Source organism: Diabrotica undecimpunctata, chromosome 1 (assembly GCF_040954645.1).
Source record: "Diabrotica undecimpunctata isolate CICGRU chromosome 1, icDiaUnde3, whole genome shotgun sequence".
Lineage (NCBI taxonomy): Eukaryota > Metazoa > Arthropoda > Insecta > Coleoptera > Chrysomelidae > Diabrotica > Diabrotica undecimpunctata.
Window position 1 is genome coordinate 55282755 of NC_092803.1, and position 24610 is coordinate 55307364.

At 32.0% G+C, this 24610-nt stretch overlaps 1 protein-coding gene across 3 annotated transcripts in view; it reads right to left on the minus strand.

Annotated features, from left to right (window-relative positions):
* Positions 1-24610, minus strand: part of LOC140449395 (beta-1,4-glucuronyltransferase 1-like) — a 68860-nt gene that overhangs the window by 3005 nt on the left and 41245 nt on the right. For all 3 annotated transcript variants that reach the window (XM_072542570.1, XM_072542555.1, XM_072542562.1), the window contains exons 2-4: positions 22001-22263; positions 19384-20049; positions 2734-2887 (exon numbers count right to left, since the gene is read on the minus strand). In XM_072542570.1, the coding sequence (XP_072398671.1) occupies positions 2734-2887; positions 19384-20049; positions 22001-22242 (1062 nt within the window). In that variant the 5' untranslated portion in view covers positions 22243-22263. The remainder of the gene's footprint in view (positions 1-2733; positions 2888-19383; positions 20050-22000; positions 22264-24610) is intronic.

The window sequence follows — 24610 nt, forward strand, 5'->3', positions numbered from 1 at the left end:
ATTTTGAGAGTCATTGTTTTACAAAAATCTCTAAGACGCATTCCGTTGTCATTGGTTATTTGTTCTCCATATCTTCCTACGACTCTGTTATTTTCTTCTCTGCCTGCTCTGCCGTTTAAATGTCTTGGTATAAAGATTTCACAGTTTTCTTTAACTTCAGAGAGTATTTCATTCATCTTGTTGTAGAAATCGTCTTTACTTTCTGGATCTGCATCTTCATTTAGGGCATACACTCCGACAATTGCGATGTTGTGCCCATTCTTTTTTATTTCCAGTATTAGCAGGTGTTTATTTACTTCGGTCCACGATTTAGTATTGTTTTTAAGATTTTTTCGAATGGCAATAGAGACTCCTCTCTTAGCTCTGTTATCTTTACTCAATTCACTGTAGATATGTATATATTCCCCTATCTCTTCATTTCCTTTTTCCTTTTGCTTGGTTTCGGTGAGAATACATATATCTATTTTTCTTTCCCCTAATTCTTTGAATACTTCTGCTTGTTTGGTTCTAAGTCCTTGTACATTCCATGTGGCCAATATCATTTTAACCATGTAGCCTTTTCCGTTGCATTAGTCGTCTTTGTTTTAATCCATCCTTTGTATTCCGAGGCTTTTGGTATACATTTTTAGCGTTTATTTCTTTTGACAAGGGATGAGTTGCTAGCCCATCGCCTCAACCCGGGCTTGGAACCGGCACCGGTGTTTACTGAACTACTCAATCCACCCAGCACTTACCGGAGGCGGAGTAAAACTAACATTATGTGTATAATCTAATCTCAACCATATATGTGATCTTTAGATTCATCAGTAATATCTTCGCCTAGATCCGTAACTACTGGTTCCATGGTTATTTGAATGAAGTTATCAAGGCTTTACATATTCTGCTCTTCTTTCACTAGATGCTCGACACATTTTATTCACGACTGTAAGATCACATTGCTGAAGGCACTATTAAGCAAATTTTTTACATAATTTACTTTGAAAGTAACATTGTTCCTTGCTACTTCATTATTATTTGAGCCCACATACGTTCTATCGAGTTTAACTCACGGCGGCAATCGAACTACAATTACGCCTTGTTCTCGCGCCATTTCATCTACTACATATTTAATATATTTATCTTAATAACACCGTGCTAAGTTTAGTAACTCGATTTTTAAAATTGGTTCATCGAATTAGATATGTTGTTTAGTAAGCCAATCCTAAATCTCGGCTTTTTTTCATTCAGTGGTTAAAAACTGTTCTAAACGCCGACAGTGATATTGATCGTTATCTATAACTATAATAGATCCTGGTTAGCTTTTTAAAAGAATATCTGAAACCCATTTTTCATAATGATCTGCATCCATTTCCTCATGGTAATCTCCAGTCTTTTTAGAAACAAATGCATTTAAACCTACTCCAACAAAGTCGCTACCAATATGGCTAATAATAAGACGTTTTCCCAAATGGAGCTTTTAAACCTGTCGACAAACCAGTTAGGAAAACTTGTCGTTTGCTTTTCACCTTTAAATCCTGCCATATATTTGTCACAGTATGTCCTTCATTTCACTATATTTCATCTGTATATGTTTTTTTCATCTCTTCGAAATTCTGTTATTTGTTTCAGATATATTCTACGCCATAAAATAATTTCTTATTTTTCAATAGGGGTACCATTCCTCTTGTTCTTTCTTTTGAAATACCTTTAAAGTTCATTCCGCGAAAAGTACGTAACAAAACACGTCTTGATATTTTTGGAATATTTTCATTAGATTGAAGAAGCAGCAATTTTTTTATAGTTGGTAATTCTTTTTTAAAATTAAATTTATGTACTGCACGACGAATGGCTTGTTTATTTGTATTATCCAATTTTATTTGTTTTCCTTCCTCTTGTCTCAAACATCAAAGTATTATTATCCCAAGTCCCTCAAACATATTATGTTATCTTACCCGATCATAGTTTTTTCTTCGAGTGTTAAATTGTGACGTTTATTTTTGATATACGGTTCAATATACTACTGTCAGTCATATTAATTATTCGTCACCAAATTAAATTAAACTAAATTACTCACAATTCACAAAAATAAACGTAAAATCTCCTTCACTAGTGATAATACTACAAACAATTATGTTCTTTGCTTGATAAAACTGACGTACAGATACCAGACAATAAAATTGCTACTCGAACAATGGCGTTGTTTTCAGTTACGTCGCCGTAATTTGCGATGTTGTTGATCGCAGACATTATCTACCGTTAAAAAAAGATATTAACTACAACATTGCAGATAACTTTAAGTTGAATCATACACGGTAACAACGTTACATTTTTCTTAGATCCCAAATATGTATTTGCAAAAATATTTAAAAAGTTTAAAAATAGACCAGTCAAATTATTGAAATTGAACAGTCAAAAGAAGAAGGTTTTTGTCAATTGCTAAGAGTTTAAACTTTGTTTATTAAATAATAATTAAATAATCTCCTTTTCTCGGAACAAAAATATTTTTTCCATAGGGTAAACATCCAATTTTACTGCCCTACAAAAAATAATTAAAACATGAGTCACTTTCTACGATTGTGATATATGATTGTATGTAGGATCTCTGGATTGATTGGACAGCGTCTGTTTACATTAGGAGTAACTAAGGTATGGTAAGGCCATGATAACTTTGTCAAATTAAATTAAAAAAAAAATTGTATAGCTAGAACAGAAAAATACATAGTTAAACGGGTAGATGGGGGTATTCTTAATTACCTGACTGTTTCTAGTATACCCATATCCTATAAACCGTTCATCGTGTGGTGGTACTATATCTGGTGCAATGTAAAATGGTTCATATAGAAATTCAAAATTGGTTACGGGGTGACTAATATGTACATCATTATTTTCGTCCATAGTTGTCTGCCACCTAATAAGATAAAAGAAATAAAATATAAAAATAAATAAAACAAGATTTAACATAAGATACAGAAATATCTACAGAAACACACAAATCATAAATTACTTTGTTTATTCAACTGAAAGAACCGTAGCTATTTAGTTTATTACATATTAATAATTATGTGAATCGGGAAACCACGCAACATAAAAGAATTAACAGATAGCAGTAACGTTTAATCATCTGAATAATAAATTGTGTTGTTACAAATATGGTACTGCAACATTTGGTTAAATAGATTCTAAAGTAAGAGATGCTGAAAAATAGATATAAATATCATTGCATTAAAATACCTGCAGCCTTTTGTGTAGGTTAAGATATTTTTTTTATTCTTACTTTAACCCTCCAGCGGACGAGTCCGCTGCTTTACCTTATATAACTTTTCTACTCATAAAAATACATTTTTTTATGAGTAGAAACGATTTGCGGAATTTTCTGCAAATTAAAAAAAAATACATGGAACTTAAAATATTACTCTCCGTAAGGAATCGCTTATAGTCCTTACAGACCTTAGCCGACTAAACGTATATATTTTTTAATAACTTTATGGGCTATATATTATATATATATATATATATATATATATATATATATATATATATATATATATATATATATATATATATATATACAGGGTGGTCCTTAAGTAATTGTACAAACAGAAACCGTAGATTCTGCGATTTAAAATATTACGATTTAACCCAACTTGCTTTAATAATATGTTGATATTAAGAAAGATACAGGGTGTTAAAGTGGAAATTTAAAATTTTATTTTACGTTTGTAAATATTTTTAGACAAAAATTTACAATTGGATGTTATTGAGTAGGAAAAATTATAGTTTTATACATACTTTAATGTAACTGATAGAGGGCGCCACATATGTCACATGTCTGGCATAAATTTGCACTTAACTTTTTTGCTCTTTAAGTTAGCTTTATTTGTGTTAAAAAATATTAAAGTTACATTATTTTTCCAAAGGAAATGTATACTTGTCAATAACCTCAAAATTTAACCGTGTTCGAGATAATCGCATTTTATAAGTCAAATGTATAATAATATTTGTGCGGTAAAGCACTGAATTTCTGTAGATAAGCATAATTCATAGTTTATTCTTATTAAAACAACATAAAGATGATAATGTTACATCACAAAATGCTTTGTTACGGCTGCTAAATGTCTTATTGGAGAGAAGATTCTTCATCTTCTTCTTTAGGTGCCGTGTCCGTATTCAGACGTTGGCCGTCATTATGTTTACAATTTACCTTTTCTATCGCTTTTTAAGTTTCTATACTGGAGTTGTATTACTTTTTTTATATTGTAAAATGCTGAAAACATAAAATATGTGGTTTATGCAAGATGGTATACGTCCACATTCTAGAGAGAAGGCAGTGAGAACATACATTATGACTTTAATTTAACATAAAACGTAAAATGTTTGATGTAAAATCCTATTATTCTGTTATTTTGTCAAATTCTATTATTAATTATCCCACTGATATATTTATTTTATTTAATATTTCGTTAACTATTAACTTTAGTTAAATGTATTTTATGCCAAAATGCAGAAGTTTTAATGTTTTTGACTATTTTTCCTTCGTTGCCTGGAGTAATTGCCTTAAATCAAAATTATGCTGCTGATTTGTAAAATGCGATTATCTCGAAAACTGTTGAGTTTTGAAGTTATTAACTAGTATATAATAGTAGTATATTATCCCTTTTTGTTTTTTGTTAAAATAATGTATCTTTAATATTGTTTGTCACAAATAGATGTTACTTAAAGAGCAAAAAAGTTAAGTGGAAATTTATGCCACGTATGTGGCATATGTGGGCGCCCTCTATTTGCTACATTAAAGTGAGCATCAAATTATAATTTCTCATATTTAAAAGTACCCAGCTGTAAATTTTTATGCATAAATGTTTACAAACATAAAATTTATAGCAAAAATTAAAATTTTAAATTTGCACTTTAACACCCTGTATCTTTCTTAATATCAAAATTGTATTAAAGCAATTCGGCTCAAATCGTAATATTTTTAATGTATAGTCTACTGTTTCTTTTTGTAGAATTACTTAAGGACCTCCCTGTATATATAGAGTTTGTTTTTGTATGGGAACGATGGAACAAAGTGGTACAAACATTTTTCTACAGTAACCGTTAGAACCAGACAAGAAAATATAGTTTCCTATCTTCTAAGACTGCTTTTATATTGTTAGGTAATGAGTGTTTTTGTCATTCACTAATATATTTAGTGAAAGGCAAAAACAGACACTCTATTAAGATATGTGTTACATTAATGTCGCAGTTACATAAGAGACAAATAGAGCGATTTGATTTGGAGGTTAGGTAGCTCTGAGTTAGTCTGTTATGACATAATGTAAACGGGTTAGGTTAATAAACAGCTCGCGATTTAAATTTATCTCGCACCAAGATTCGGTTGAGGGCTTTACGATGTGTAGAGTTTATTGTAAAAGATACGTATATAAATGAGTCCTTGCAGAATTGAGTGAGTATAGTTCTCCAGAGTAAATACTGCAACTGGAAGATAATTTTAACTGTTAAACAATGTTCGGAGTTATAACTGCTGATCCCACACCATCAATAGTTTTGGATGAATCTGTATAGATATGACAACGATCTGGAAAAGAAGCAGGTATGTTGTAAAATAATTGAATAATTATTGCATGGGGATCTCAAGCTTATTGCATTTAGAAAGAGTTAGATCACATGGATCTAACTTTCCTCACCGGAGGAAAGGTCCAGGGGGAGGTGTGACTGTATTTGTCTGATCAAACAATTTTTCGGAATTGAATAGTATGAAGAGAGAGAGACATTTTCTGATTCTCCCGTAAAAGGGAGGATTCGTCCTTTGTTTATTGATATAAGTTTCTTCAAAACGTTCAGTGATAGTATAATGGAAAGTGGGATGAGATTTTATAGCACATATGGATGATGCGTATGTTAATGACAAGTACATTCTTCTAAAATTTAAAGGTTCTCCGGTTAAACACTGTAAACTTTTAATGGGGCTAGTATACAATGCTTCTGTAGCTTTTCTTAGTACTGTATTTTGTATGACTTCTAGTTGAGCAAGGAAAGTCTACTTTGCAAATAAGTATACAACTGATACATAATCGAGTTTTGATCGTAATAGTGATTTATAAATATCAATCAAACTTTTAAAATCTGCGCCCCAATCACGATTGCACAGTGTTAGCATTAAATTAACAAGATTGTTTAATTTGCATAATATGGTATTTCCACGATAGTTCCTTATCAAAGATCATTTCTAAATGCTGGATATTGTACCATTTATCTTAACTTTAAATTGTCTCTTGTTAAGAAAATTGTGAATAAAATATAGCATGTTACTTTTGACACCCCAATGACTAAGTGTGTTAAGAATGCCATGCCATGCCAAACGCTTTTGTTATATCGGGAAGGACAGCAAGACATTTCTGTCCAATTGCAAATGATTCATGTATTTCGAACTCCAGGTCTATTAAATTATCTATGGTGGATCTGTTCCTGCTAAAGCCGCTTTGTTCATTGATTATTAATTTATTTTATTTTATAAATAAATAAATAAATATTTATTTATTTATTTTTCAAAAACCATCTTATAATTTACCATTTTTTCTAAGATTTTGTACATTATATTGCTACGAGAAATTGGCCTATAGGAATCAGGATCAGTTCGTGATTTATTTAGTTTTAGTAATGGAATTATTATCGCCTGCGTCCATTATGTGGGAAACTAATTATTTGTCCATATTCTGTTATATAGGTTAAGAAGATATTTTTTTCCATTATCTGGTACATTTTGTAAGAAACTAACAAGAATATCGTCTGGTCCTGGTGCCGATTTTTTGCTGCTACTTAAAGAGTAATTAAATTCTTTCAAGGTAAACGTTCAAATCATCGAAATCATCTTAGTATTGATAAACTTTTTAGAAAAGTTGTTATTGTTGAAGTTCATTTCAAATTGTTTTGCTAGTAGTTCTGCTATGTCATTATTATATGTTACTATCTGTTAATTTTTGCATAGGAATGGAATCCTTTTATGTGTATTGCTTTCAGATATTTTTCTAACATTTTCCCATACGGTGCTTATAGGGATATTGATATTAATAGAAGACATAGATTCTTGCCAATATTGTTTTTTGTTCTTTTTAGTAATATATCTAGCTTGAGCCGATAATTTCTTATATTCTGTGGTGTTTTAGGTATTTTTTGACGTTTTAATTTGTTAAAGGATTTTTTATATTTTTTTATTATGTCAGTACACTCTGCGTTCCACCATGGTAATGAATTTCTTTTATGTAAAGTTTATGTTTTAACTATATGTCTTTCACCAGCAAGATGGATTAGTGATATAATAGCCCAGTCTGGTTAAAAAAAAGGTGGAAAAATGTTTCGCAGATATCTGAAGCTTTTAAGACATAGGTGGGGGATACTAGATGATGAATAGATGAAAAGATACTCCTAGTTTGACCTTGCGTTTTTTTTTAAGCAATAATTTATGGTCACAATTTGATTTTTTGTCTATAAATTTTTTCCCTTATATTTTAAATAAACAATATTTATGTCATTTTTTTGTGTCAAGAATATCTTTATTTTCCCGTTTTTTTAATTAAAATTGATAAATAATTTACAGAGATATTTGCAAAAAAGCAGTTTTTTTTGCAATAATTTATAAATTTTATTAATTATTTTATTAACAAAATAAAATGGTATTAATACATTTAAACATCTAGGATTTACCATCTTTTAGATTAGTGCGAAATTTACCCCCGATCAGTCAAATATTTTATAAGTTATTTAATTTGTTTATCCCTGAGGCTAATTATTTAAACTATTGAGCTTGCCCTATGCATGATGCTAGACACATTCAGCAAATTTCATAGGATTCTTTAAGACTTAGACTATCTCAAAATTTAAATGCATATTGAGTTTTCGTCGAAATTATTTACAAAATAAACGTTTGAAAAAGGGGTATGTTTTTTACTTATAAACAATTGGAATAACTTCTATATTTTTCAAGCTACAGACTTCTACGTACAACCATTGGATAGCTGGTAAAAAAAACTCACATTAAAAAATAAAAAACCTTCTATGACCAATAGGAACGAAGTTAGTGACTATTTTTAAAAAAATCATATCTCCATTGTTTATAAACATTAAGAAATAAATTTGCACAAATTTTGAATGAAAATCTAAACTTTATATTGAAACTTATAGCTATAAAATTTATCTAATTTTTCGAAACGACGGTACTTTCGAAAGATCGACATAGGAAAGTGGAGAGGATATCTGTTTCAGCTCCGTTTTTTTTTCGGCATCGGAACTACAAATTGCAACACGTAGGAAAAATTTACATTATCTCGGCTTCCTTTGCAGCTGCAAGCCTCTTTTTTTTATTCTGGGGTAGCTCGTCGAAATATGAATAACTACATAGTTTTCACTGGCAGGAAAATATGGGAAAACTCGGAAAAATTGAGTCCGTTTAAAATTCACCCTAAATACTTACTTTTTTTTAATTTGGTCGAATAGTCTGTCGCAGTATTAATAATGATGACATAATTTTCACCCCTCATAAATCTCGGAAAATCCCGAAAAATCAACATATGTTTTTTCATTTTATATCAATGTTGTAATAATACTTATATATTTTAATAATTAAATTTCAGGTAATTTTTTACACATTATATTATTATATTCCTTATATTAATTATAATTGTTTGTATTTTTATAATTAACAATATTGATTTTTATTCTATTTTTCTTACAAATATGATATATAATATTAATCTAATCTGCCTTAAGTGCTTTGATAAATTAAGTCGATTTTTTCACTTGCCTTATTAAATTTTGCAATGTTTATTGAACTTTACTTTTTTTATTTTCTTTACATACATTGGTCTAAAAGTTAAAATTTGGTTCATTTATTCGACTTCACTGTCAGGTCTGAACCTTTTTGTTGCAGGTTGTTTGTCTTCACTTATTAAGTCAGTCTTTCCATACATTAACATATTAATGGGCGATCTTAATGCCAAGGTGGGTCAAGGTAAGGTAGGAGAACAAGTAGGAAAATATGGGCTTGGAAACAGAAATGACACAGGAGATCGATTGATTCAATTTTGCCAAATTGAAGACTTCGTAATAACAAATACCTTTTTCAAATTACCTCCTCGACGGTTATATACATGGACATCTCCACAACATACCAAAGAAAAAACAGTGAGAAATCAAATAGACTACATTATGATAGCAAGGAGGTATCATAATGCTGTTAAATGTACTAAGACGTACCCAGGAGCTGATATAGGCTCAGATCATAACCCGGTAGTTACTGTGATAGAGGCGAGACCAAAAAAGATTCGAAGACGACACAGAAATGCACTAGATTTAAATAAACTTAGAAACAAAAATATACGACAAGAAACAGGAGAAGAAATAAATGAAAACCTCCGTTCAGTGCAGCAACAAATTAACGATACAAACAACGTTAACCAAAAATTAAAGTACATAAATAGAGCTATACAAACAGCAGGAAAGAAACATCTTACAAAAACAACAACAAAGAATAAAGGGTGGATGACACAAGATATACTAGACTTGATGGAACAAAGAAGAAAGATGAAGAATTAGCCAGACAAATACAAAGAAATAAATAAACACATAAAAAAGAAAATAAAAGAAGCCAAAGAGAAGTGGATTAAAGAACAATGTGAAGAAATGGAAACCTATGAGAAAAAGTACGATACGTTCAACATGCACAAAAAAGTAAAAGAGATAACAGGAAGCATAAAGAAATGCCAAATAGGTAAACTTAAAGACAAAGATGGAAATCTTATTGTAGATTTAAAGAATAAAATAAAAAGATGGATAGAATACCTGAATGAATTATTTGAAGACGATAGAAACAACTTAACTCAGATAATCAATGCAATTGGGCCAGACATATTGAAAGAAGAAGTAGAATACGCAATAAGAAACGCTAAAAATGGAAAAGCAAATGGACCTGATGAAATTACTACAGAACTGTTGAAGCTTTTGAATGATAAATCCGTAACCGTAATATTAAATTTTGCAGCGAGGAGCTAAAACAGTTTCCCCTCCACTTTCCTATGTCGATCTTTCGAAAGTAACTTCGTTTCGAAAGGTTTTAAGTTTCGAAAAATTGGATGAATTTTATAGCTATAAAATTCAATATAAAGTTTTTTCATTTTCATTCAAAACTTGTGCAAATTTTACTTCTTAATGTTTATAAACAATGGATATATAATTAACACAAAAAATTGTCGCTAACTTCGTTCGTATTGTTCATAGAAGGTTTATTTTTTTTGTTAAATGTGAGATTTTTTACCAGCTATCTAATTTTTGTACGTACAAGTCTGTAGCTTAAAAAATATAAAAGTTATTACAATTGTTTATAAGTAAAAAACATACCCCTTTTTCAAACGTTTATTTTGTAAATAATTTCGATGAAAACTCAATATTCATTTAACTTCTGAGATAGTATAAGTCTTAAGGAATCCTATGAAATTTGTTAAATGTGTCTAGCATCATTCATAGGGCAAGTTCAATGGTTTAAATAATTAGTCCCAGGGATAAACAAATTGAATAACTTTTAAACTATTTGACCGATTGGGGGGAAATTTCGCACAAATTTAACGGACGGTAATTCCTCAAAGTTAAAATGTATTAATACCATTGTGTTTTGTTAATAAAAAAATTAATTAAATTTATAAATTAGTGCAAAAAAACTGCTTTTTTGCAAATATCTCCGTAAATTATTTATCAATTTTAATTGAAAAAACGGGAAAATAAAGATATTCTTGATATAAATAAATGGTATAAATATTGTTTATTTAAATTATAAGGGAAAAATCTTATAGATAAAAAATCAAATTCTGACCATAAATTATTGTTTAAAAAAAACGCAAGGTAAAAATAGGAGTATCTTTTTATCTATTCGTCATCTAGTAACCCCCACCTATGTCTTAAAAACTTCAGATATCTGCGAAACATTGTGCCGTGAATTCGATGATGTTTGTATAACCAGACTGGGCTATAAACGAATTTAGAAGTTGATCTATCTGATGATTTCCGGTGACTTCTTTTAAGGTATGACAGTTCTGTTCTATAGATTCCATTTTGAAATTTGAGTTGTATTAATATCTTCATAATTATTATTGAAACAGACTTTGGTAGGATAATGATCACTTCCATAAAAAAACTGGATTACATCCCATGAAAATTTTGATGATAGTACAGGCTCACATAATGACAAGTCGATGATTGTCCATCATTCAGCAAGTTTAGGTTTTTTAAGGTAATTATGTTTTCTAAAGTTTACCTTTGGAATTTATTCCGAGAGATTTCCATATTGCATTGTGACTATTAAAATCACCAACAATTATTCTGGGAGTGGGAATTTAATTTAATATAATATTTTTTGCGGAAAGGACACTGATACTCGTACTACTTCTAATTTACTATCGATAAATAATGCTTCCGATTCATATTTTTGGTTAACATATGTAACAACTCCTCCACTAGCAATATTTGCGTCATTTTGTTTTTTATGAAAACAACAATAATTCTTTATATCATAACTATGCTGCCCTTTCAAGTTTGTTTCAAATAACAACCAATAATAATGACAACAAAAAAAAATTGATGGCGAGATTATTGAACATAAATGTTTAAGCATTTCAAAACGGGTATAGAACCCCTTAACATTCCATTAAAGAATTGGATCGAAGATTTTAGTTTCTTTACCGAGATGAATTTGTTGTAGTATCGCTGTCTTGATAAGCGACATCATCTGACTTTGTCATTTTTTGTATTTTGTTTACTATTTTAGTGCATTTGACCTTTATGATTTTTACTGTAAAATACGGCTAAATTGTTGTTATCATATTCATAAAGTTGGGTGTATCCGTTATGTTTGTAGTAAGCTAAGAGGATTAGGCGAGCTAGAATATTTTTCAAAAAAGTCAAGAGTCTGTTCATATGTTAATTTAAAATTATTTGACATATTGTGAAATATTATTTTTGTTGGCATCATCATTTCCTGAATTGATATGGTAGTTTCAGGTTGCCTTTTTTGTTTCTTTTTGGTTGGTTTTGGGATTTTAAATTCTTTATTTAATTCTTCAGTAGGAGATGGAGTAGTATTGATTTCCGAAATTGTCCTCTTGTTGGTCGTCGACTAATATTTAAATATACAATTAGTTTCTATAAGGATAAGAGGTATTAAATTCGTATCTGGCTCTTGGTTAGGGGGAGGTTCGGTACTAGAATTACTGACGTGAACATCTGGTTACATTTCTAAGGGTGATTTGTTAGACTGGGAGGATCCTTGTGGTTGTTGTTGTATTGGTTGTTGTGGTTGGTGGTCGATCAGAGTGGAATCATTTTGTGGATTATGACTCGAACATAAGGGTTTATCTAAACTTAAAAATATGCGATACCTACGAAGTTTGTTCATATGTAATTAAGAAAGAAGCAGGTAGGTCTATATGTACAAGTGGTTGAATATATGTTTGTCTTCTTAAACTGAAGACGTGTTGAAATTTTGGGAGCTGACTACCTATTCTAAGGAAGGTTAAAGGTGACCTTAATTTAAAACACAATTTCATTAACTCATATTCTATTAGACTGTGTGGAATAAAAGGGCAAACATCAAATAGTAATAGTCCTTCGTTCGGAGTTATTAATTTTAGTTGTTTTTAAATTTTCGTCTTTTATTGTTATTTCAGTTGAACTGGACATACAATTTTCAATCAAGGATTCGTTGGAGACATATACATATTCTGTTATTTGATAGTCTTGATGCAAATAAAATATTCCATGGATGAACAACTTTACCAAGAGCTAATAAGTACTCTTCTATTTTAGTATCAGGTAGCGCATTAAATAAAATGGCTTGATTATTTTAAGGAAACTGAATTAAAATATTATTAAGGACAGCAGAATATGATACAGTAAAACCTCCGTTAACCGAAATAATTGGGGGGGAGGCCGTTTCGGATAACAAGAATTTCGGTTAAAAATAACATTGTTTTTTATAATATTCTTGATCACAATATTGGTATTAATAAATACTATGAGTTGATTTCGTAATGTTTTCTAATAAGTAAATCCAAAATAAAGTAATAAAATTAAGGAAAATGAACAAGTTTAACATGCTTTTTTAAAGAAATCTGCTATTTTTTTTTGCGTTTTCGTTTGACAACGATGTTTTTCTCTCCCTTCATCGTTAATTTGCAGAACGTCATGAGTTTGTCTCATTCGATTGTTCGACGAAACGTAAAGCAATCTGAAAAGGACAAAACTTTATGTAATGACAACAAAAATTAAGAATCTAGTCGTGTCCCTAACTAATTAGAGCTACTGTATAAAATTCTTCTTAGTTATCTTCTTAGTATCTCTTCTTAGTTAATTTCGTCATGTCCCGGCAAATTTTTAATGACAGGTTTAATTTCTTTTGTCGTTTTCTTACCATTTTCTTCTTCAGGATCGTCAATCAAAATCTTATCAAAAAGTTTGTTCCAGCATTTTTCCAAAGTTGAAGATTTGATCTTGGCCCACGACTCAGCTCACCAATAAAAATGTTTTATTGTTAAAGATTTGAGAATTTCGGGAACACTTTTGGATTAATTCGTCTCCTGTAATAACAGATATCTTAAGAATGCTTCTCTACTAATGTCTCTTGAATGTCTCTATGACTTCCTGGTCTAACGGCTGGATTAAGCTTGTGACATTCGGTGGCAAAAATCTGACAATTGTCACCATTTTGTAGATTTTGACGGTGAGGGCGCATTGTCAACAAGCAACAATGCTTTGATGGGAAGGTTTTTTGATTTTAAAAAAGATTTTACACTTGAGACGAATTCATTTTCAAACCATTCTAAAAATAAAGTGGTCGACATCCATAAACATTTTTGGCTTCTATACCTTAAAATGCCTTTTCGAAAATATCTTTTAGAGCTCTTGGTTTTTGTGATTTCCCAACACACATAAACATCAATTGGTGAGTGAAATTAACGGAATTGTTTACGTTTTGCGACAAACATTTACTTTTTATTGACGAAATTATTGAAACTGTCAGCCGTTTCGGTTAAACGATGATTCGGTTAAAAAGGTTTCGGTTAAGGGAGGTTTTACTGTATTTTGTTTTGAGATTGTTGCTTGTCAGTCATGACTGTTAATAAATGTTTGAGGTCGGATCTGATATCATTTGATAAATTCATTAGTACTTAATTAAACCAGTTATAGAACCGGAAATGATTCTGATAACAGGCCTTTCGGCCTAACTTAACAAACAATATGCTTTGAATTGTTTTTGATAATAAAATCAGATTAACTCACTGTTCTATTCCGTAACGTAGCTGCACTAGATACGATCACTTATTGCTTTTGTTTAAGTTTATTTCGATATAGATTATTTTAAAAAAGACAATTTCTCGGGACTGAAGTGTAAACACAATTGTTATTTTCCTTTAAAACGAAATATTTACTTTAGGGTTACATTTTCTTTTTTCGTTGTAAACTAAAATTAAAAGCAAAATACAAAAAATGCTGTTAACCCTTTACCGCATAAATTTTTGTTTTTTGTCAAAAATAAATTCTCAGATAAGAATTTTAATTCTATTTTTACGTAAAAATATTTTAAAAAATCTAGCTACAAGGCAAACTTTATTGACGAAAAAAAAAATTAGCAGTAGGGGAGACCTAGGAGAGTTGTGACAAATTTTACCTTATGGGCCATATCTCGGTCAAGAAACATTCCACAGGTATGATTGATATGAAATAATTTAGTGCTATTCTTTCCGTTTTCAAAATAATTACCAAAATTTTTTAAATTGTAATGTTTTCTGAGAAAATCAACCAAATCAAAGACCGCTCCCGTTGTTACAACTCTCCTACCACCGAGGTAAGTTGTGACAGGTACAGGGGTGGGTTATGACAGCATTGTATTGAATCTGTTAAGATATTAAAAATAGGTGTTAGATTTAAAATAAATGAATCCAACATGTTTTTTAGGAAAACATACTTTAATCGTCCTTTAGTACAAACTACAACAATATTTTAACATTTTCGTAACTACCTAATTATATCTTTTCAAGCAACGAAATATGGCATCGCTTGAGAGAAATCACTTTATTATTATATACAATCAGTCTAAAAAATTTAATCTGATTCACAATTATGGCAAACGTAATGCAGTTCGTCTCCAGTACAATCTACGTGTGCCCAGCCTTTACAGTCTAGGCATTGAACCCACTTCTCTTTCGATCTGCTGTCTGCATAAGCTTCAAGGCAAACCAAGCAAAAACAATCATTTTCGCTTTCTTCATCGACACTTGTTCTCTTCTTTTTAAGACTCTTCTTGGTTTTTTTAGGTTTATTCTCTCCTTCGCTAAATACACGCTTCTTAACGTTCTTAGTCTTCCTATTAGCCTCTATAGCGGCTATTTCGTTCTTCGTGGGAGTGCCAGTCAGGAAAGCAGATTTGATTTTACGTCGGTTTGGTCGGCTGTTTTTTCTTGGTGGAGCTTTTGGCAATGGCCTAACTGATTCTGGCGAGAAGACATTAGAAACAGTGGTAAGTGGACTAGGGGCTGTAGATGTAGATGCAATTGGTTCAATGGCATTATTGTTCAGAACTGTGGTATGGGCTGCAGACGTGGAGGCAACAAGTTCATTGGCATTATTGTTCACAACTGATGAATGGCTTGATGGCATGATCTGATCTGCAGACGTACCTGGAGTAATGGCTGGTGCTACATCATTGTCAACTGCACCAGTGTTAAGATTTGGAGTTATGGTCCTTTTTGCTGGATTGTCCACAACTTCTAAAACGGTTTGCTCTACTTCTGAATTGGGACGATCAGTGACTTGACTTGGCAAGAAATCAGCTTCTCCAAATATGTCTGTGTTAACTGGCCATGTTCCAGTTGCAGCAAAACCAGCGCTCATATTCTTTGCAGTGATTGCTACATCAAATGAAAACTTTTCTATAGACGGGATATCATAAATTGTCATGACTTTCCCGGCATTGCTTCGCATCCAATTGTCGCAAGCTGTATTGATTGCTTTTTTTAAAGGCCCAAAAATAGTACGATTCAGCGGCTGTAGCTTGTGCGTACAATGTGGTGGAAATGTTAGCAAAAGTATGCCATTTTCTCTGCAGAATTCAATGTTCTTTAGAGCTGTATGCGAGGAATGATTATCAAGAAGCAACAGAGCTCTTTCCTCTTTTGATGGTCTAACATGATTTTTAAAATGCTCAAGAAAAACATGAAAATCATCCTCTTTCATCCAGCCTGATCCATTAGCTGTTCCGACTGAACCAGTTGGGCCGTCCCGAATAAAATGGTCTTGGAATCGTTTACGTGGAAATATAAACATAGGTGGTATATAATTACCTATTGCGTTTCCAGCTAAAGCCAACGTTACCATGGTTCCCCTTTCTGCCGATGTTATCGCACTGACTTGTTTTTCACCGCGTCGTGCTATTATCCTATCAGGCTTTTGCACGGTAGTGATTCCTGTCTCATCGACATTCCAAATATCTTTTGCCTCAAGTTTATGTTTGTTTAAGACACCTGTGTAATTATCAAAAAAAGCAGCCACATTAATTTTATTAAAACTGGTAGCACGAACAATGCTAGTGGCTTGAGGCAGTCGTAAAGTTAAATTGGGATGTCGTTGCATAAATATCTTGAGCCACACTTCTCCTGCTTTTTCATTTTTCTCCCATGACTCTGAAATTTTTTTATTAAATTTTTTGGCTAACTTATACGCAATGACTCTAGTTTCTTTAGTTGTCAGCCCATAATTATATGCTGCACATGTTAGCAAATATTCGCTTAATATATTCTCTTCTTCTTCTGTAAAAATGGTTGGAACGGTATAACCCATGGACGGAGCTTGGCCTTCTGGGTTTGCGTGGTAAACCTCTTTCTTCTTAATGTATCTTGACAAAGACATGTAGTTTAAATTGTAAGAGGCCGCAGCATCTCTTAAACTTTTACCTCTTAACCTAACCTCTTCAAAGGCCAGGTCGTAGATTTCCACACTAGCAGTACCTCTATCAGTTTTTCTTGTATATTTATTAGGCATTCTGAAACAAAAAATAGCCATTTAATATGCAGTATACTACAGTGACACACGTAGGCTTGCTCTGGAGGCGGTTTTGCTTGGGCACAGAATTTTTTTTGTATTGTTTTTGAAAGTTACATTTTCTTACTATTCTTTATATATTTTTATATGCAGTAGGAGGGATTTTAACCCCCAAAACCCCCCTTTGTGTGCCACTAATATGCTATTATACACATGTGCCTACTAACACAGACAAATATTTAAAATTAATACAAAAACATTGTGGAAATAGTACAGCAGAAAAATGGAGAAAGATAGGAGAGTTGTGACAGACTGTCACAACTCACCTAGGTGTTTAAAATAACGACTTGGTCCGAATAATAATTCATATTTTCCGAACACGATGCATATTCAAAAGATCATTACAACGTTTTGAGACTTGAATAACCATACAACTTAAGAAAAAATAACACAACAATGCACAAATACTAGAATATTATATAAATTTAAATAAAATTTTGAAGAAAAACTTACTTTTCGTATGTTTTTGGGCACAGACGTCAAATTTACACAACTGCACTTCGTTCGCCGCATGCTAGTATTAAACCGAGTAGCGTGTCTGGAGACTGAAGAACAAGCGTTGTTGCCAATTCGCTCACTAAAATAGTTGAGGAGAAATCGTCCTTGTCACAACTCACCTCTGTCACAACTCTCCTAGGTCTACCCTACTGTTGATGTTTTGGTATCGAATCTGCTAATTTGTCAACCACGTTGCTACTCATTCTAAGATTTGGTGCTCCTAGTGGTACAATATTACTCTGGGAACCAGCAAACAAATTAAAGTCATAGCTGAATCCCGAAATACCACCCAGTACAAAGTTTTTGAAGCCCGACTTACGTGGTTTTTTTGAGTTATACTGCTTTAGCTGGCTTCGCGCTTTTGTTGGTATAATCTGTTCGTCTACAGCTAGATATTCTTCTTTCGGAACCATGAGTAGTCGGTTCAAAACAGGTCTAATTTTGAATAATCTGTCATGTCCAGGCTGATCATTTTCAATCATGTCATCATTGGTATTGAAATGCAAGAAACGTTTTATTTGTTCGAATCTGTTAAAGCTCATCACATCGCTAACTGTTCGGTGGCCAATATTGGCATTCCAATAGTGTCTTGTTGATGGAAGTTGAATTATCTACATGTAAATAGTAATTCCTATAAATTGTTCTATTTCATATTTTTTTATATTAGCCGGTTTACCTGGACGTTGTTGCCCTTAATATAAATTTGATTGGTCTGTGATATGCTCTATAAGACTATTAGGAAAGAGAAACTTAAAAAATTGGACTACCGGAGTTTCAAATTGTAAAATCGAAGAAGGTATATTTTCATAACCAGTAAATTTTGTATCATTTTCTGATCTTCTCAGATTTTCTTTCACCCAATTATAAGATTTCTTCCTTTTATATCGTAGTCTTTCAGACAAAGGGTTATCATCATCTGAGGAATCTGAGGATGTGGCAGAAATGACAGTTTCCTTAACATTGCTTGGTAAATTTTCACGCTCCTCATTGTCACTATCTTGACACAATATCATCTCATTTGTGCCGTATTCATCGGAGAGATCTGATTCTTCACTATTAGTACTATTTGGAATTCTAACTGCATTCATTGTACCATAAAAGAGTTTCGGATCCATATCTACAAAAACAATTAATGATTCCATAACTTCATAGTGTGCCATATATAGCACAAACCCGTTTTGGGGTTTTCGAGAGACTCAACATTCTTAATTTTTAGTACTTACTTAAGCAGATATCTAATATCACAATCCAATAAATTTCAATTTCATTTTTTCTCGCCGTAAAAAACGTTTTTACTATGAAAAATAACCTCTAACTTCAAGCACTGTTTCACGTGGTTCAGAATTTCAACAAGAAATTTCTAGTAAATCTTGAATATTGCAATTATATTGAAACAATATAATATTATAGAAATACAGGATACATAAATAGTTTAAGAAAATTTATTTCATTTTTAATTTTTCATTTTGTTTGTGTAATTATATTTAGCTTATCCGCTGAAGGGTTAATTGCAGTTGCTGTCACGGGTGCGCCAGCAAGTTGTTATATGTTTCCATATCTCTCATGTAAAGGTTAAAAGGCGATTGCTCAATCACTTTTAGGATTTACCAGGAACTAGAAATTATATTAAGGGTTTATTCTCTCTTGGAACATATCATACTTTTTGGGTATTGTTCACCAAGACAGAATTAGCAAAAATGAGGAATTATATATTTATCATTCTGCATTAATTGAGTAGATACAGATAAAAAAACTGTTTTATTAACTTACCTTGAAAAATTTGTAGCATACTGATTATAAATAAAGACTTTATGGTGAAATGGTCTGGCCAGTCCCTTAGTCGCCATTCTTATTAGCTCAGTCTTATTATGGGGAAACATCACTCTCTCGTCAATTTCATAAGTTGGCACAACAAAAGCACACTTTCTTCCCTTCTTACATACGTCATCATTAAAAAACACATCAAGGCTCTCAGCCATGTTTCTGCTGGGGATTATATCGACATCAGTAAGGAAAACGAATTTCGTTTGACAGTTCTTCCGAGCCAAGTTTCTCAGATGATTCTGAGGATACGGTAATTTGGCTCTCCATTGATTAGCACCCTTGTGGAGGTTTCTAGTTAAGTGTTGAAGTATTTCTATTGGACTATCACATTTCGCTTCTCTAAGTTTTTCTATATCTAGGTTGAACCTCTTCGGTTTGCGGTCCTTGGTCAATGCTAGATGGAATGTTACCTTATCGTTAATTTTTTCATTACATTTTTTTAAATACGAGATATAAAACAGCAAAGCATTGAGTTCGTCTTCGCTGGCCGCAAATGTTGCGAGAGATATAGGCCCATTCCAGTGGTTGGCAACTTCTATGATTGATGGTAGCTTATCCAGGGAGCCCTGAGTCGCTAGGCAGGTTTTGTAGACGTTGCTGAGGATTATGTATCTAAAAATTTAACAACTTTAATTTGTTTTTCTCTGCATTATATTTAATTTCAGTTTATCGGTACTAACACTATATTTCTATCTGAAGTTAGGATGAGATCAATATATCGATTACATTAAGGTAATATACAAAAAATTTTTGAAGAAATTAATCTAAGGAAAGAATATATATAGAAAACATAAAGTTTTAAATAAAAAAGAGGAGCTTTATCTCAGCGCTGAGCTTGCCGGACAAATACACCATAGATACCTTAGTTTGTCCATTTAAAAACCACTAAAAGAGCAAGTCGTGAAAGGAATTACTATTTTGTGTGTTCAGATACGTAGAGGGGTTATTTGGTAATACCCCATTGGAGTCTAACATCTATTAGCTGGATATATACAGGTGTTGCATTAAATAAATAAGCAACTATTTAACTGACCATATGTACAAATTATTGTATATAAATTGGTATCTTTAAGTAGATAATGGCCGTGGAAGGCTAGCTGTTAGTCTAAATTTAATGTTTTATTTCAATTTCTTGCTGTAAATACGAGTAGCAATTGTACTTAAGTTATTAAACTAAATAAAAAAAAGAGTCCTATTCATCCAAATAAACCTATTTCCTAGGATATTCTAGTTGTCAATTTTCGCTACGCACCCAAAGCATCAACCTAAATATTGTTTTTTAGTGGGCTACTTAAATAGTTGCTCATTAATCTGAAACCCGTGTAAGTTCACCGAATAGACTATATTAATGTTGGCGCAGGAAAAGTTATACTACCTGCTATCTATAAGGTATAAAGTTAGCAATCAACTAAAAACGAATACTGCTTAAAGAAATAATGTGAAGCCTCAAAACTGGATTGATAATATAAAGACGATCACAGCAAGAAATGAGGACAAAAGAGAACATCAAAAACAACAAATGGATATTTGCGATAAAAAGGAACGGAAAAGGACAATCAAAATTAGTTACACACATACTACTTTACAGTGAAGTAGCATAAGAAAACAGGGCCTAAGAAGGTGCAGCCTTACTAATACACCAAAGGAAACAAAATCACATCAAAGAGTGTCAATGCGTATCAGAAAGTATTGTAGTAACAAAAATAAGAATGGAGAAGAGAGACCTGAATATCATCGGAGTATAAGGCCCAAAACAAAGTGATATAACCGGTGAAGAAATATACGTATTTGAATAGACGAATTACTTTAGCATGGGCAGCCTTTGGAAAACTGCGAAACACACTTAGGGCCAACATACCAATTAGCCTCAAAAGAAAAGTATTTGACCAATGTGTATAACCAGTCATGACCTATGGGGCGGAAACTATGACTCTAACCAAGACTACGGCTTCGAAATTGAGAGTGGCACAGAGACGAATGGAACGATCTATACTGGGAGTGACGTTGCGGGACCGAATAAGAAACAAAGATCTGCGAAGAAGGACGATTGTTTGTTGATATTGTTGATGTTGTAGAACGCATAGCGGAACTTAAATGGAATTGGGCAGGCGATGTAGCAAGAATGCATGACTCACGATGGACGAGTAAAATTACACATTGGGGGCCAAGAGCAGACAAACGTAGTAGAGGAAGACCACCTACACGTTAGGCTGACGACAACAGGCGTATCACGAAAAATTGGCAACAAAGAGCACAAAATCGCAAAGAATGGAGGAGTTTAAGGGAGGCCTATGTCCAGCAGTGGACGTGATAAATGAAGGCTGGATGATGATGATGATGATACGACCCAGAAAATAACACGCCTCAAACAACTAGGAAAGAATTTTATGACGAACTATAACAGGTAGTAGATCAAGTCAGAGGGAAGATGATAATACTGGGGGATTTTAACGATCGAATAGGAAACCAAGTGAAATCTATAATATCAGTGCTTAAAAAATATTAAGTCATTAAGAAAAAGGAGAAGTTTGTAATCTAAATAAGAATACCTTCTAATACTTACTTTTCTCCTAAAACAAAATTGTCAAACATCTTATACTTGTGTTGGTTGTCCCACCGGCCTAAGTTTAGGTCCAGAGAGGAAAAGGCATCATCCGGGATTGATGGCGACTCCTGGTTGCACTTCTGGTAAACAACTTTCTGTATAATTTTCTGTTGCTGCTTCGGACACTCCTGAGCGTACATAAGTTTTAAGGTCAACATCACATTGTATATTGTCAGGCAGACTAGGGCAGCTATGCTCATGTTCCACAACCGACATCTTCCCTAAAATGGTTCCCTATCTTACTACATTTATTCAAGCAATTAAAAAACTATCAGAAAGGGAATAACTGTCATGCAAAGAAAAACGGAACACTTTTTGTTTTTGTACAATTTGTGTAATTTCACTGTCAAAGTACTTCTTATTTAAAATAAGTCTTATTTAGCTTTTGGCAATTACTCTTGTTTTGTCATTATAAATTATTATTACTGCCATATGAGACGTAATTTTTATATTAGTTAATAACTTCAAATGGTGTATCTTTCTGCAGGTAATGTTTTTAAACAATTTAATATTGTAAAACCAATAATAAAGTTGTTCTTCTCGCAGAAACGCAATTGAGTTTTATTTAAAACAGACTTTATAAGAAAGAAGGTGATAAAAATCAAATCAACAGTTCCGTTCGAAAAATCATTAACTTTAATGGTCCAATACCCAGTCCTTCTAGAAATTCCGATATACTTCCAATCATTGACGACTTTTTAAGATTTTCATGGGCTTTTTCATGCTGAGATACATCTAGTCAGACAGTAATATTGAATGTTTGAATCAACTATTTTGTTTATATAGAATGCCGGTATATATACATTCTGACAGGGGAACTAGCTTTACTTCACAAGAATTTATTAATTATTTACATTCTAAAAGAATATCTTTAACTAGAACAATACCATGTAACCATGAAGGAAATGCTCAAGTCGAAAGATACAATGGAGGTATATGGAAAGCGGTGAATCTAGCGTTGAAAACCAAAAATTTAGGCATCACTAAATGGGAAACTGTTCTACCAAATGCTCTGCACTCTATACGGAGTTAAGTGTGTACAGCAACCAATTGTACACTCCATGAACGATTGTTTGCTTATCAACGAAGATCAACTAGCGGAACTTCTATTCCTTTATGACTTTTGACAGTTGTCAGTATTCAACATATACATATATATATATATATATATATATATATATATATATATATATATATATATATATATATTGGCTGTAAAGTTTTCCTTTATATAAAATAAATAAATTTATAAATTTTTTACGAACTGTCATAGAAATACCTTTTTAGGCCATGACAAATACTCTGCCAAATATTTTTGGATATGAGATTATCTAAGATTTATTGTTAGAATTTTGATACACACGTATATGCATATCAATGTTGGGTATATGAAGAAATATTTGGACTAATTGTTATTATTATAGACTCGTACGGCTAGTATGCAAAATATGACATTCATGGTAAAATAACAATTAATGAACTAATAACAACCCTTGGAAATATTAAAAATTGAAAGATGAAAGGATAGATAGGATAACTTACACAATTAATTAAATAAAATTGGCAGTTTGTGAAAAAAATAGGTCGAATACTGATCTTAACTGCAAGAACGCCAAAAAAAGCAAAAGTATCAACAACATAAGCTAAAGCACACGGGTATTAAAATCTATGCGATCAACTGAATACCAGGAAAGATGAAACAAAAATTCATAAAATGTTAAAGCATAGAGCAAAATTAACCAAAAGATTTCGATCAGATTGGACGTATCCGAGGCAAAAATAATAAAATACTATCTTACGAAAAGGATATTAGAAAGCAATGGAAAAATATTTTCATAATACATTAAACGAAGAATTTGACATAAATTAACGGGGACGAGAAGTCACCAAAATAAAAAACGAGGACAGTATTTACTCAAGCACTTTCGATGTAAAGAACTGGTAAACCAGTTTGACCAAATGATATCCTTGGGAAGTATGAATAGTCTTAGGAAGAAAAGAATCAAGTTGTTTAACAGGTCTGTTTAATATAATTTTGGAAGTGAACAAATGCCAGATAAATGGAGGAGCCCTATATTAGTACATGTTTATAAACATAAAACAGTTCAACAATACACAAAGTACAAAGCCATAAACTACTTAGTGCACCATAAAATGTGGGAAAAAGTATTAATAAAGGGAAGTGAAGAAACCGGAATTGGATTGATAAAGATAGATCAACGACAAACGTAATTTTCATTAAAAGGCAGCTGTTATTTATTTTCATAAATCTCAGGATCTGCTAAAGTATCTGTTAACATTCACTTGAGTTTAATGTATGCTGATGATTTAGTATTATTAAAAAATACGGATGATAAATAATATTTGGAACAACAACTAGAACAGTGGAGACAAGTTCTTAAAGAAAAAGCTTCAAAACTTTATAACTAGAAAGACAGGGGTTACTACTTATCATCATCATGCAGCGTCTACTCACAGTCCACAGTCAGACATAGGTCTCCTTAAGGTTTTTTCATTTTCTTTGTTCAATTTTCTTTGTTTATCTCTCATCCTGTAATCATGCTATAT